This window comes from Opisthocomus hoazin, chromosome 11, assembly GCF_030867145.1.
Source record: "Opisthocomus hoazin isolate bOpiHoa1 chromosome 11, bOpiHoa1.hap1, whole genome shotgun sequence".
Classification (NCBI taxonomy): domain Eukaryota; kingdom Metazoa; phylum Chordata; class Aves; order Opisthocomiformes; family Opisthocomidae; genus Opisthocomus; species Opisthocomus hoazin.
This window is the reverse complement of record NC_134424.1, coordinates 14,463,449-14,479,584: the sequence shown is the minus strand read 5'-3', so window position 1 is coordinate 14,479,584 and position 16,136 is coordinate 14,463,449. Positions and strand designations below refer to the sequence as shown.

At 39.3% G+C, this 16,136-nt stretch overlaps 1 protein-coding gene across 1 annotated transcript; it reads right to left on the bottom strand.

The window, feature by feature from the left end:
- Window positions 1–5,143: 5,143 nt before the first annotated feature.
- On the bottom strand, window positions 5,144–15,116 carry ASB14 (ankyrin repeat and SOCS box containing 14). The gene is made up of 9 exons (XM_075433099.1): window positions 14,984–15,116; window positions 14,408–14,459; window positions 12,581–12,716; window positions 12,326–12,484; window positions 10,534–10,779; window positions 8,661–8,832; window positions 7,196–7,739; window positions 6,197–6,350; window positions 5,144–5,488 (listed from the first exon to the last, which is right to left on the bottom strand). The coding sequence occupies exons 1-9, from the start codon at window positions 15,109–15,111 to the stop codon at window positions 5,295–5,297; spliced, it is 1,785 nt and encodes a 594-aa protein (XP_075289214.1). The 5' UTR covers window positions 15,112–15,116; the 3' UTR covers window positions 5,144–5,294.
- Window positions 15,117–16,136: the final 1,020 nt, after the last annotated feature.

Below are 16,136 nucleotides of genomic sequence, written 5' to 3'. Positions count from 1 at the left end.
GCATTTTTTAGAGCAGTGTCTGTTCACAGCTTATCTGAACTCCGTGTTCCATACCCTGTGTAATATTTATTTTGTATAGTACTAAACGTGCATTCACCTTTTGATCCAGAAGAAGAAACTTGTTTGAAGAGAAATATTTATTTTTGCACTAATTACTATAAATACTAAAATCCAGCGGAACAGAAGGTATCGCTCTAATAGTGGCATGAAAATAACAGGAAATGTAGAAAGAGAAGAATATACTTATACTCCAAGTTATAATATAACAGTTACAAGTGTTTTACAGTTCATTGCAGGGCATTTCTGGCGTTCAGGAATGGAAGCAATTTTCAAAGCATCTTCCCATGAGCTGGTGGTGGCCCAGCTCTTCATAGCTGGAGTTGCTCAGTGCTGATGAAGTCAGTGAGGAATCTCAGGCCCTCTCCGCTGGACGGCCGTAGGTGCAGAGAGGGATCGCTACCCTTAGCTCTCCTCGCGTGCCGGAGCGGCCCTGTGCTGGCTCAAGGCAGCAGCCGCCTCCTGCCCCTGGCCGTGTGCGGATTTCGGTGCAGAGGTCCACGCTTCGGGCTCCTGCCGCAGGAGAGACAGGGAGCAGCGCCTGTCGGGACTAAGGGAGCCTGGTGCGCCAGGGCGGCTGCTGCAGCAGGGGTAGAGCAGCTCGGGGACTGGGCGCTCCTGGCCCCGCGGCCTGGGGAGGGGCATGAGCAGCCTCGGAAGGGGTCACAGTACCCCTGGGGGGAGGATGAGCAGCAGAGAGCCTCCAGGTTCTCTTCCTGAGTGAGTTAGCGACTCCTGTTCCAGTACATTTTCCATCCCAGAGGAGCCAGTCACTTGCAGAAATACCTGCTTTTGCTGTTGCCCGGTCAGGCCAAATGGCATTGCCCTGGGGCCAAATTTGGCTAGCACACTGTCACACGGACCACACAAATCTGAGGCTTTTTTCTAAAAGAGAGTGGCATTTTTATTTCGTATATACTCTTCTATTCTCACCTCTCATCCTTAACAGACAGTTCTTATTCTTGCCAGCAAAAATGTATAGAGGCAGCAAATCCGATTTTTTTCCTTTTTGTGCCTAAATGTAGACTTACAGATAGTTGCATGACAGCCAGTTTGTCTCTGCAAATTGTTCCAGTTCGTGTTTCTTTCTCTTGTTGTTTTGTTTGTTTGTTTTTACCTAGTGATACTTGTTTTCTATTAAATAATATGACAGCGTAGCTCAAGGTTACTTTGTCTTACTGTATCTTCCTCAAGTACGTGCTGAAGACAAAGTAATTTTGAAACAGCCCAGGAAGAATATGAAATTGGTGGTCTCCAGTTTCTAGAATCTACTCCCCCAGCTTGTCAGAGTAGGACTGATCAATGTGTTAATCAGTTCAGCTGCAATAGCTCTGGCTCCATATGGAGGACAGTTAATAGATTAGCCGTCTCATCAAAACACATTTCTGATTTGTACCCGTTTTGCATTAGCCTTATTGAAGGAATATCAGAAAATTGAATTGCTCTATATTTTTTTTTCTTGAAACCTACCATTACTGTTTTAGACAAATCTGCAAAGATGAGGAAGAAACCAGGAGAAAGAAAGTTGGCACGTGAATTTACTGTCACATGGATTTTTCAGATTTAACAATACATGATTGGAATGACTCCATTTGCTTTTCAGGCTTTGCATCTATGCCATTAAATGTAGTAGTCTAAAACAGACAGCATAGGAGTGAAGTGCATTTCTTTTGTGTTGGATGATTCTCAACCACTAAAAAAAAAGGGAAATGAATGAAGAGAAGGGTTAAACAAAACAGACTGACACGCATGAATGAAATGAGGAGAGTTTTGTGCCTGTTTAGGAGAGTTTCACCTGTGTAAAATGAGCAAAAAGACATAAAAGCATCTGGGAGAGCGATGAAAGTTGCAAGAGCAAATGGCAGGTCAGAAGCAATGAGGTTAAACTGGAATGGTGCAGTGGGGTGAGAATTACTGAGTTTTGCTTAAGGGGAGGAGCACCTGGCTCTGTAATTAGAACTACCTCAAGGCAAAATAACAGCTGCTGAGGTTTTATCCCTCCTCCCCAGAATAAAAAACTATTTGGTACCCTTTTTCCTATGAGGTTTAGAACTACTTCGTTGGAAAACATTTTTGTTAATTAAAAAAACCCCAACATTAAAGTACTTAGTATTTTCCTTGAGAATGTGATTTTTAATCTAAACACTTCGTGTTCTCCTGGGAACTACTGCAGTCGGATTTCACCACCTGAGCGTTTTATTATTACAAGTAAATTACTGGTTGGTTTCCTCTCATGTAATTTATTTCTCCCGTTTAGTATTTCCCGTTGCCTTTTCCTTACAGACTGATGTTTCAGGCACTTCCAGCTGAAGCTGTAGTTTGCTTCAGGCCAATGTACTATTATTTCAGAGACTCTTGAAAATATTCTCTCAAGTACATGATTTTAAAATGACTTTGTATAGGTGCTGAATCAGCAGTGTTGTTTCAGAGTAATTTTTTATGTTGCTAATTGCAGCCTAATAGTTCAGGTTTTTTCCCTTAGATAAGGGAATATGAAGCTTGTTACACTATGTCGATTTACACACTGCAGACCAAGCAAGTCTTGCTGTTAGTTGTTTCCAGCTACATACATTCTTTACGTATGAAGTGGCATGAATATCAAAATATATAAAGTGTGCTAATGGGTATGCATTTTACTGCATTACAGATAGCACTCCCCTGTGACCATTAATAGATTTCTCCAGGTCTAAATCAGAGGACAAGTTAAGAGTCATAATCAACTTAGCCCTATATAACTGGTTACGAGTGGGTAGTGTAAACTAATGTGTATTTGATAGTCTATTACTTCCTTGATCTGTTTAGGTTTGAAATTGTATCAAGACACATTATGATCTAACAGTACAGTAATATTTAAGAGTTAAGGAACACTCCCCCTCTACAATGCTGTCAAATTTTGTCTTTATACGGATGTAAACCCAGAGCTGAAAATCCTGAAACAGCTGAAGTTATATATGAAGATATAATTTATCTACATTGATATAAAGAAGCAAATTTGACTGTGAATATGTTTAAGGTAAATTCTGATTAATTAGTTGCACAGAATGTAGGAGAAGCCAATGGAGAAAATTATGCTATGATGCAGTCTCTTGCTATTTCAGAAATAATTCACATAGAAAAAAATCTGCCTCTGCTTAGTGAATTTAGTAGAGATATTGTCTAGTCTAACAGCAAGAGCTGGTATTTTATATTCTTTCTGTTGCTCTATTTTACAAAATTTCTTGCAAGTCAGTTAGTCTGTAAGGCTTTGCTTTTTAACCGAGCAGTAAGCTGATTTCCCCCCACCCCCACCACAGTGGTATCCAAGTTGTCATGAGAAGAACAAGTCAGTGTGTCACTGTGAATGCACTTGTATTCCTAGTGAAGTTTATATTGCAAGCCAAGGTTTTTGTACAATCTTTCAGGTCACTTTTATAATAGAGTGGAGTGGTCAAATTCTTATGATGGTCTTCTGGACTGGTCCTGTTCTAGTGAAGTGTAAGTGATTTTTGCAATGTTTGAGACTGACTTGCGCCTTTTCCCTGAACAGTTGTATTAAAACCCTCCAGTGGCATACTTATGTCAACTTTGATTGTTGTGTCTTAATCTTGGAAACATGGACAGTAAACATATTATGCCAGGGCTTCAGTCAGCATTTTGTAGATTAAATAAAAGCTTAACTATAGTAACTTTCTGGGTGGGATTTGTACTGGTGCAAAAATCTCCTGCATTTTTCGTAATGCTGACTTCCAGGAAGTACCATTACTGGTGACAGGATGCGTTCCCTTCCATTAAACGAAGTGTTAACACACAGTTACAGCCCTCTGTTGTCAAAGAGTATAATTTCTCTTCATTTTAATCGTATTAGACAGATAACTTCCTTATTGTACTTGGGAGTGCTGATAAGGTACTTCTGCAGCAATCAAAGACTGGATGGTAGAAGAAAAAAACCCTTACCATCGTAGCTGGCTGTTTAGAGCACAGTTGTTTGAGTCACACGACAATGTGCAACGCTCTGCAGAGCTGTGGTTACAATAGTGATCAGAATTTGCATGTGCAGAGGCTGTATCAGCACAACCATTAACACGGGTACCAATTCATATCTTCATGGGCTTCATTAGTTTATTATATGATAAACACATGTAAAAAAGCCATGGGTCTTAACTACATTATGGTTAAATTTGTATTTTATAGGGTTTGTAGATTTTTCTGGGGAAAAGCAGAATTTTGAATTATGTAACTTCGTGATAAAGATGCATGTATAACTATTAAAAAAAAAATCTATGCTTACTTGATAATGAAGGAATAAATACTACTAATGCCAAGTATGTTGATGAACTTTTTTTTTCCTAAAATACGGACTGACATCTGCAGCATTCCTAGAAAGCACAGGCATTCTGTGGGTACTAAGTAAGACTTCCTAAGACAACTGTGCCTGCTGCCAGGTAGTGCTCCAAAAGCTTAAGCTCCAACTGTTAGAAGAGAAACTCCAAAAATTGCTAGCATGCCTTCGGACAGCACTGTTAAAAGGAAAACCTAGTTCTAGAGAGAGCAGTCAAAATACGTAACGGGTGAGACGTATTAATACCCGAAAGTGAGACACAGAACTGACACGTCTTTCAGAACTAGGACCTTCTTGTTGAAACACCGCTATTTCACACTTGCTGCTACTATAAGCAGAGGTTTCTATAGCTCTTAATCCTGTTTTGCTGCTTAGAATGTGGGATTGCTCAGTTGGGTGAAAGAAATAAATCTTCCCTGGCGAGCCAATTCTGTACTGATCATTAGCTGCTCTTCAGAACTTACTGTAGGACTTCACACATGAAAACTACTTCTTGACAAGAGAAAGGGAGGTACAAGAGAAAAAAGAACTGTGTCCGTTCCTGGTGCTGGTTAAATCCCTGACCTTTAACTAAACCCTGAGTTCAACCCTGCAGTGGGTGTAGTGTTACCTGTCATGACAGGCTTTAACTTAGCAGTAACACAAGGTTTGCAGCCCTACATTTTACAGTTCCTTACCTTTTCACACTAAGCATTTAAAATACTATTGCCCTAAATTCCAACAGTTTACATTCCAGTAGATATATAGAATGGGATCACCAATACTTACATTTTGGGGTTTTCCCCCTTTTCTTCAGGGGTTGAGGGGGGAATGCTGGTATTCCTTAATATACAGAGGAGATAAAATCCCGAAAGACAAAAGCAGCTGCATCAGAGAGTCTTATCCATGTCAACATTCCCTGCAAATATAGGACTAGTAATTATGTACAGTTGAGGTTGTAGGTTCCTGTGAAGTTTTCCTGTCCATAAAGATCATATTCCTTGTACAGTATGTAGTCTTTCAAGGAGTTTGGCAGTGGAAGGAAGGTCATGAAGACAGGGCAACGGAGACGCAACCGGCCCATGCATTCCCGTATCTTCAGACGACAAAGATGCTTCAGAGAGCGAGGGTTTGCTAGAGAGGAGAAGGTGAGACTGATGTTAAGTTATTCATCAAATTTTGTTAAATTTATTTATTCAACACTCTGCTACCTGGAAAACCAGACCTGTTGGGATCTAGCCTGTCTACCTCAGCCCATACATCTCTGTTATATTTACTATCATCAGCAGCTAAAGCAACAGCTATTGTTTCTGTCAAGGTGACAAAATGTAGGCTAGTGGAAGTTTAAGTAGTAAAGTTTGGGGAATGTACTTTAGCCCCAAATAATTGGCACTAGTTTTCCATCAACCTGAAGAAGCTATTAAAAGTAGAATTACGAGTCATTGCTTCTTAATCTATGTACAAGCAAAAAGGACATAGAATAAATCTAGACTAGAAGCAAATCACTCAAAAATAGTAATTTATTAGATTTATGCTATCAACTTGAGGCAGGGGGAAAAGCTTTTCTCCCGTTGAAGAAGATTGCATTATCTACATCACTGTAATTTAAAGTTCCATGGAGTTACGGTCTGTCAGACTTCTGAGAGAAACTTAGTTTAAATCCTACATAGACTGAGTTTTAAGAGGTCTCGTACTGTCAAAACAAAACTTTTCGCCTAAAAGTGGTCAAGAAAAGCACCAGTCTGAGGTAAAGAAAATGAAAACTAAAATATCACCAACAAAAAAGGCCCCAATCCCCAAACAGCTTGTTTGTCATTTCAAATGTAAACATCAGATACTTACTTAAAATCGAATTGATGTCTGGCCAGAGTTCCTGTTCTTTGAGAACTGCTTCTAGCTTCCAGCAGATCTTAACGTGATCGACGTAATCTAACATTACTCGCACTACTTTCCCAGACAGATGCTTCAACCATGACAAGGTTATCACTTCACAGAACTGTTAGAAACAACATGGTTAACTGGGTACTATTCAATACTCCTGTAAATGACTTATGCCGCTGCAGGACAAGAGCAATTAAATAAAAAACTTCAGCAGAATGCCAGGAAGAAGGAGTCTTCCGTCAGTCAGGGGAGCTCTAGAGGTTGTCACAGCTCATATTAAGCCTCACTAGTAGAATCTGAAAATCTGAGAGATTATTATTTTGTACTAGATCCAAAAATGAACTTAAGCAGCTGTGTATTTGGTAACTAAGTGCTTAAAAGAAGTGCTACCACTCTAAGTGGAGTTTAGACTTGTGACCCAGCATGCTGAACAGGGGGACGCCCCAGTCCAGTGCGTGCCCCACCCCTTATCTTCAGGTTAGAGGGGACTTTACAAACTGCAGAACAATGATTCTGATGGGTGTCTCCAGGAACCTCTTTAGGTCAGTCCAGGTTTGTTAACTTTTGCTCAGTGCTTTTCATGCCAGCTGCAGGGGGTCCTTACAACAGCCTCCAGTATTAGTGTTACAATACAGGACAACCCAGCGAGCCAGCCTGCAAGTCCCTGCTTTCACAGTATGGACAAGACTGCCCTGGCGAGCCGATTCTGTACTGATCATTAGCTTATCGTTAGCTGTATTTGTGCAATTCAAAAATATTGGCTATGATAATTTGCTGATCTGAAGCAGCCCTTATGGCAACATCTATTTATTTTTAAAGCTTTGTCTATTCCTACCTTTATGCGTAAACTGTCTTACAGTTTCAAAAACTTCCTTTTCTAACACTGCATTAAGTACATTTTCATTTAGTTTTAGGAAGGATACTGGTAGTAAAACATATGAAGCCATCTGATGTACTTACCTTTGTATCTTTGATAACAGTAGAAGTCCATCCATCAGTCACATACTGGGAATGTGAACTGTTTCCATGAGGACAGTCAAAGCAGCGGTGCACATCATACCCATAGTTCATCAGCATTCTTAACATGACTTCATCTTTCAGAGCATACTGGAGAGCTGATGGAAAATGTGTTGTATTCACTCTGCAGAAGTAATTGACATTAGCCCCATGCCGGAGCAGTAGATTCATTAACTCATAGTTGCCCATTCTCAAGGCTATCTGGAGACAGTTGATGGGATCTTGGTTTGGCAGGGCTCCAGCATTCAACAGCAGCTGCGTCGAACAGATATCCCCATTGGAAACAGCAAAGTACAATGCTGATTTCCGGTGGTCATCATAGCCTTTGCGAACTCTTTGATCCAGCATGAAATTGGCATCGAACCCAGATTTGAGGAGAAACTCAAGGCACTGAGGATGTGCTCCTGCTGCCGCCGAGTGAACTGGACTTATCCCACTTTCTTTAATGGCATCAAAATTAGTAACTGGAACTAAATTTTTTAGGGCTCTGAAGAATTAAAAAAAGACGACTCTCAGAATCTTAAACATAGCGGTTCACCTAGCTCAATCTTTGAATTCGATGGTGTTCACCTACCAAATCAGTACCATGGCATGCTATACCTCTGCTATACCTCTGCATTGACTTTAATTGCTAACAATTAAATTGTTAGCCAGCAATGGATACTGACTTTACACCTACTACACATAAAATATTGTTCTATTATATTGTTATTTCATTAAGAACCCCATTCCTTGCTAGAGGAATAATGATTCCTTATCGATAGAAGCTTTTCCTGAATGTCGAGAGCACAGTGTTACTGCTTAATATATAGGAATTAGGGAATTAATAGAACAGAATATATTCTTATATTAATATATAATTTAATGTATACAATAAAGTTTAAATATAATTTAATTAATATCTATAAAATATTAACATAGTAATTAAGAATTCTCAGATTCTTAACCACAATGCAACATTCTAGTATCCAAGAGCTGTTTCTCACTTATTGGTTGTGATTTTAGCCTAAATATCTTCCAGTGACCTTCCTGTCTTTAAAACTGGGATAACTCTTACCCATTAAGTCTATCCGATTGTTTAGTACATTGACCTTCCTGTGATGGGGTGGAGACGAGGCACACCCAAAGAAAGTGAGGATGTCCCAAAACCTCAACATCAGACTGGACGGTGTTACTATTTGTAACAAGTAGGAAAATGCTATAGGAATTAGTATGTTCATCCTAAAATGATGAAGATTTTGTCCTGACTGGTCTCTTACTTTCAGACACAGAAAGCTCATATTTACACAGTCAAAAAGAATTCATTCCACACAACTACAGATTTGGTGCTGGCTTTGAACAGGGCAGAATTAGCAAAATTAGTATTTCTGGTGTCACCACTACTTGATTTTTAAGTATATTAACTCACAGAAAGTGTCCTCTATATGCAGCTCTGTGGATTGGCAAATGACCCGAGTGCTTTGGTACATTGGCATCAGCCCCATATTCTAGCAAAAGACTCAGAGAATCTGGATTTCCTCCTCCCGCTGCTTCAAATAATACAGAAGCACAATCCATTGCCTGTGAAAGCACATCCGCACCTGGAAAGAAGCATCAAGAATTTTCACAGCAATCATGGTAAATATCCAGCAGGAATTAGTATCTCCAGCCCTCCAGTGACATGGTATTGTAGATACTACTCTTCACCAAACAAAACCACTATGGGCATAAACCTTCATGGGAGAGCCTTCATCCAGGGAACAAGAAGGTCCAAATTGCTTTGAACACAATCACATAGGAAGACTTCATGCTACAACTGGACAAGCAAGGGCTTTGGTCTTTGTTCATACAAATAATTGGGTTTTGGCTTATATACACCACATTTCAGTTCTTTTACTTTACAAAGACCAGGCAGATGTAACTGTAAATATACAAGAACCTAGTATCAAATAGTTCATACAATCCAGTTCCCGTGCAGCTGAGCCATCATGTAAGATTGCCCACCACAAATGTCCTGTCAAGCCTTCCCTAAAGCAACCTGTCTACGTAAGAAAACAATATTGCATTTAAAAACAAATGCAACTACTAAAATATTGATACATTATTTGAATATTATGAAAAGGTGGCCTTTATCAGGCCTTTACTTATCTACACCACACCAATCCTCTTGGTGCAGATAGCACTTAATTTTCTTTAGTAAGGAACATTACTTCTGATGCTATTTCTGAAGGCATATCTTACAATAACCAGTTTTCATCCAATCACAGAACTTTCAGAAGACTAATAAAAATGTGTGTAAATAGGCTAACTAACTACTTTAGAGGGAATATATATATGTGTGTGTGCACGCGTGTGAATATTTATATACACACACATATAAATCTTAACATGAAATTTAGATACTAGGAATTGTTTAGATGGACCTCAACTTACATGATTTGGGAGTCAAACTCTTCAAATAAATTAGGATGCCATCCAAAAATGCAAACAAAATATCTCCTGCAACATGTCAGATTTTCTTGCGGTTTTGCAAAGCATTCACTGATGCCTACTACAGTTTGCTACAAGTAATCAGTTTTTTAAAACGTATTTTGTACCTGTTTGGATCTATTAACACTACAGGCTCTATACTTAGTAACATGGTAACAGTTCATTTCCTTTCACTGCAGTAACGCAAAGTTTTACTGGATACTGAGCTAAGAACAATTTTTTGCCTCTGCATTTAGGAATAATATTCTCTGGTGGGAAGAGGATTCACTTTGTCCTATTTGGGCTTTAAACTTTTCAGTACTAACACATGTGGCTTACAATTTCTACTCACTTGAAGAACACCACCACTGAACCTGCATGTTACTGGATCAATCTACTGAGTCATAAAATAAAACCACCAAATAGCTGAGGTTGGAAGGACCTCTGGAGATCATCCAGTCCAGCCCTGTGCTGAAGCAGGGTCAGCCAAAGCAGGTTGCCCAGCACAGCCTCTAATCAGGTTTTTAGTATCTCCAAGGGTGGAGACTCCACAGCTTCTGAGTGACCTGTTCCAGTGTTCAACCACCCTCACAGAAAAAAGTGTTTTCTTATGTTCAGACAGAATTTGCTAGGTTTCAGTCGGTGCCCACTGCCTCTTGTCCTATTATTGGGCACCACCAAGAAGAATCTGGCTCTGTCTTCTTCACAGCATTCCCATCAGATATTTATGAAGCTGACAAGATAGACCCCCACCCCAAGCCTTCTCTTCCTGTAACAGTAACAGGATATATAATAGATATATAGATGTATAATCCTATATAACAAAGTCTCACCTTTTTGCAGTAAGAGCTCCATAATTTCTGTATGTCCGATCTGTGCAGCCAGTGCTAGAGGTGTGAGCCCATATCCACTGCGAGGGTCAGGATCTGCTCCAGAACGGAGGAGAAGCTTCACCAGATCACTCCTGCCTAGTCTGGCTGCCTCATGTAAAGCAGTCCTCTTGTGGACGCACTGCAAATTCACTTTTGCACCAGAACTTATCAACAAGGAGGCAATCTCATACGAATCATGTTTAATTGCTGTAAGACAATAAGTGAAGTATCAGCCAGAATGTTATTCAGCACTATTCTAGGCACTATGGCTTCTGTTACGTGGCAGCCTAGGAAAGCTGAAGCTGTTCCTGGCAGTGCTATTTATACACTGAGAAATGTCACACTACACTGAAAGGTTTAACTTATCAACACGTCTGGTCTTTGCTTCCAGGATAACATTAACTATACAAATGAATAATTTTATGATAATCTCTTTTTCTCTCTGGAATCCTCTGCTGCGGTTGGTAACGCAACTTTCCTTGCCACCAGATGGAGATCATACATGGCGACTTCGTGCAGTCAGGAGCTGGCCTGCTCTGAGAGCTCTATTTAATCTTCATAAGCAGCTACCATAATACGAAAGTGTAAAATGACTGCGTCATATGCCTTCTTAGCTTAATAAGCCTGATCTGTGAAGTCAGTAAGGATCATAAAAGAGTAATTTGCACTGGCTCCAATGAGTGGAATGAATAGCCAACACCTTTCCCTCCTCCTCTCTTTGATCTTCCAGGTTGTGTGGGGTGGAAGAGTGAGTGCCCTTCATTGAGACAGATGAGGCAGAGAAGCTTCATGTGCCACAGCTGCTCTGACAGCATACTGTAACCTGTGCTGCCCCATTATCTGTATCTATTTGGCAAAATACTAGGACCAGTTCTTCACAAATCAAGAATTACAGTTCTTGTGCACGATCATCTTAAAATGGCATTCACACTAAGAGCGATACTAGGTACGGGTCCTTCTTCAACCAAAAACATTCAAAGAGAAGTGAACTGAGAATTTAGGCCTGGCTAGCTGCTTCACTTGTCATACTTGGATTAATTCCAACAATGTCTGAATAGGGACAAACACATTCTATGTAATGCAGATAAATGTGGCTGGTTTGCTATAACTTTTGAAAATCAAAACCAATCACCATAGTTTTAGGAGAAAGAGAAGCTGATGCAATGAAAAAGATACCATGTAAGCAGAGGATATGAATGTTTTGTGCCTGCAGACATACAGAACAGTAATAGCATGAAGAAGCAGGAGAACCTGGTTATCTGGCACCACTGCACAAATGATGCCACGGAAAACAGAGGAAGATACTCTGGCACTTCATGGAGAAAGCTATTTAATTCTTTGAGGAAAAAGATGTATGTTCAACTTGAAACTCAAACTCCTTGCAACTGAGGGACGGAAAATGGTAGGCGCCTGAAGCTCCCTGCATTGGATCAGACTTTGGGGGAAGGTTTTTAGCTTCTCCTAGTTCTGTTTCCCATACTTCAGTAAACCAATAATACTTTAATAAATAATGCAAAGAACTTCGTAGTGATGATCCCTAACTTGGAATTGTTGCCCCATTTAATGCCTTGATATCGTCCAAGAAAAACAGACAGGGACAAACATATTCAACACAGAGTAACATTTTTTGCTCTTTATAGCAAAATATTTTAGATATTGATGTGAAGTCAAATACATCAAATTGTAACCTAAAATGTGTAACTGTAACTTCACCTCATTCCCTCACCTCTCCACCCCTAAATAAGGTATTCACCTATAACTAAAGAAGAATCTCCCTCTTCATTCTTAACATTGGGATTGCAGCCGTTGAGCAGCAGAAAGCGGACATTTTCTACAAAGCAATTTCTTACTGCCACCAAGAGAGGTGTTTCCCCTTTTAGAGTGGTCTGTTCCCACGTAATGGCACGGGAAGCTGAAATACAGAAAAGCAGAACACATTTGAAGCTGGATCATTCATCAAACCTGACTTTGTAAAACTTTTTGGTGGAAAGCCACAAGGAATCCATACCTTTCAAAGTTATTTCAAGGATGTTCTGATTTAGCTGTGCTGCAGCTTCATGCACAGGAAGCCAGCCCTGCTGATCTGCTTCTTCAAATGCAGAACTGTGCCTCACCAACTTCATCAAGGCCTCCTCTTGGCCTGTGATATTTTGGGACAGACACATATCCCATTACTCATACTAAAAAACAATTCAGGCAACTAATATACTGAGTGCCATTTATCCATCAGTGTATTTAGAATAAACAACTTGCTTTGCCAAAACAATTTTCTTCTCACAGGGTGGTTTACATGAATGGAACAATCAATGATTGACATTGACTCACAAATCATTTTGAATTAGACATTGAAAAAACTTACTTATAATTAAGATGACTAAAATATTTCAGATATAATTCTTACGAGCAATAGTGCATGAAAGTTTAATGTATTAAGTAAACAGGTGATCTGGTAAAACTGTAGGAAAAATGTTTAGGCTGGCAAAAGTAAAATGAAGCTGATTTAACAGCATGAGATCCATCTTGCTATTCCTGCTTTTACTAATAATCTTACCAGAACTTTAATCAACACAGATTATGTTTTCATTTTTATATCTCATCAAGAAACAGTAAAACTTTCTCAGCTGGAAAGCCTGTTTAAGTAGAGGCCTGGTTTCTGCTCATGTTTTTTATCCCATCGTTCCTGGGAGAAGGCAGTCTGCCCTCCTGTTACCTACATCTATAGGGTGAGGCGACAGACCGCTCTTGATCTCTGCTACTGAAGTTCTCCTACATATGGAAGAATTCTATATTCATAAGGCCAGAAAGCAAGTGTAACTAGAGTTCAGGCACATTCTTCATGGTGTATGGAACATATATAGCACCTTCTTTTCCAGAAAAGACTTGGTTTCTTGATTCCTGCTCCATTAAATATCTCTATAACTACTTACTACGACATGTATAAAGGTTGACATGACTGAAGGTTTCCCACTGTCCTAACAACTGTACTACTTATGCTCATTGTTGACATATCTCTGTGACTCAGTATATAAATTGATTATACCACAAAAAGTTTCAGAAGAGCAGACAAAGAATATCTTTATCTTAAGGGTGGGTGTCAGGAGGATGGGGCCAAACTGTTTTCAGTGGTGCCCAGTGACAGGACAAGGGGCAATGGGCACAAACTGAAGCACAGGAAGTTCCATCTGAACATGAGGAAGGACTTCTTCACTTTGAGGGTGATGAAGCACTAGAACAGGCTGCCCAGGGAGGTTGTGGAGTCTCCCTCTCTGGAGATATTCAAGACCTGCCTGGACAAGGTCCTGTGCAGCCTGCTGTAGGTGACCCTGCTTCGGCAGGGGGTTGGACTAGATGACCCACAGAGGTCCCTTCCAACCCCAAACATTCTGTGATTCTGTGAATATCTCATATAAGAATACACTAAATTTTGGCAATTAAGGAACAATTCTGCTATGTTTTCAGGTAGGGAAGGTATTTTAATCTGGTTATCTCACAAAGTGAAATGTTTTTAGGAAGCATTAGTTGACTGGGCGCCTTGCCATCCTATTGTTTGTTTTACAAGAAAGGCTTGGTGCTGCCCCCTAATTCCAGGAGATGAAAGCACTGGAATCTGAGAGGACTGACATTTGAACCCACCCTAACTACCACGTTCCTATCCAGTCAGTTAGCTTTTGGGTGTCTCGTTTTTATTTGCCTTACTCCTCCCAAGACTCTGTAAAGAAAAGCTGCACTTAAATCAGGTGTTCAAACACCTAAAATGTAGGCACTGCTCAACAATGCAACACCCAAGTGATTCCTAGCGGTATAGGCTTAGTGCAGTGTGTTTGTACTTAACTGTCCGAATTGCTGCAATTATCTTTCCATGTTCTTCACTTGCAACAGACTGGAAACTGTATAACAGAACAAAAATAAAGTGAGAAGTAAAAATTAATGTGAAGTTCAGGATATAATTATACCTTAACTTAAATATTCAAGTCTAGACTACATGTTAGCCTTTTGTAAATTATGCAGTTATTGTCAGGGGTTAATGCATTAAACACTTGTTTTGTTCGTCTTCCCCTGCGACTGTAAACATCAGATTTTTCACACAAGGGCCAACAACTAAATACTGAAATGAGGGAAACTACCATACCAATCTACTTTTACATCACATACTTATCATCTTCTTAAAGCCTTGTACTCATTTAGATATTGATGTAAAATGTCACCTGAAAGTTTCACACATTCTATACTCTCGAGGAAATGGGTATACTTTTTCAGGGAGAACTCAGAACAAGTGAGCTGCCAGTGGTTTCCAGTACACATGAGACAAGGTCAGAGCAATACAACATATGGAGTCACAAAGGAAAATAAGGTTACTGTATGCTTAAAATAATGCCAAGAAAACACCCAAAATGAAGTAATAACTTATTACCTTTCATCCCCTGTTGCATTGCCACTTGTTTCAATTTTACGCCTTTCTTGTAAGCTTTCCTGAATAGCTTGTTGGGTAGGGATTTCATCATCAGAATCATCATGGAACATATACATAGAATTATACATGGCAAATCAGCACAACTTGGATCACTTTTCCCAGGGAAACACTGCTTTTTAATTGGAAGCAAATGTTAAATCTTCTGGTTAAATCTGGAGTAATAGAAATAGTAATCGCTGTTTAAGTATCAGAAGAAATGAAACATAGTTTAAAATACATGAATTGGAACTTCTCCATCTCAAGCTCCAGCCTCCTCCCAAGTAATTAAGTTTGTGCTGCAAAGAGTTGCTCTGTTCAGAACACAGTAAAGGTTTTCTACTCCAACAGCTTTTATCTCTGTTCCACAGACTGAACATACACAACAGCTACTTGTTCTTGCATTACTTATTAGAAAGCAACAAAAATAAGTAAAACATAGTTTTTAGATAAGTTGTCATTCCCTCTTAAGTCTTTTAGGCACTCAAATATCATCACAATTGTACTCTGATATTTCCTTAGGAGGAAAACAGATGTGCAAGAAGACTTTGGATGTTTTTTCAGATTGCTCACAGAGGACCTGGAAGTAAAGGGCAAGTGAAGGACATGAAATTCTTTAATAATAGCTTTTTTTCAAACTGTTTCAACAAAGATATGGTTAGAGCCCTATCTGTAGTCAAGAAAGTATTGTGGATTTGTGCTATTATGTGCATCAGCATTCTAACTGAAACAACATCAAACTCCATGCTTGAAAAAAGACCAATTTTACCACCTTATGTACATAATCTCCAGCCATTTAGAACAGATAAACTTACAATTCTGCATTCTTCATCAATGCATGCTTTTTCTTCCTAATACTTCTAAGGGATATATATATATATATATATATATATATATAAAATACTGCAACAATATATTTCCAAACACAGGCAGAAATAAAAAATACTGGTGTAACGACAATGGAGTGTTTTTTTTTAAAAAAAAAAAGCTTAAGAATAGCGTTAGTTTAAAAAAAAAGTTGGCCAAGTTGAAAGAGTTCAATTAAAAATATTTTTACCATTTTAAGGTTGTAATACAAACAATGGAGCACAGAAATAAATCCCATTGATACTCTTTG

What these genes read in the sequence shown, in the direction of transcription:
- ASB14 (XM_075433099.1), bottom strand. Translation starts at nt 15,111, where the DNA reads ATGTATAATTCTATGTATATGTTCCATGATGATTCTGATGATGAAATC. An exon ending in AGATAATTGCAGCAATTCGG is followed by an intron (nt 12,717 to 14,407) that starts ACAGTTAAGTAC and finishes TCCCAAAATATC; the next exon opens with ACAGGCCAAGAGGAGGCCTT. An exon ending in GCATATAGAGGACACTTTCT is followed by an intron (nt 7,740 to 8,660) that starts GTGAGTTAATAT and finishes TTAATTCTTCAG; the next exon opens with AGCCCTAAAAAATTTAGTTC.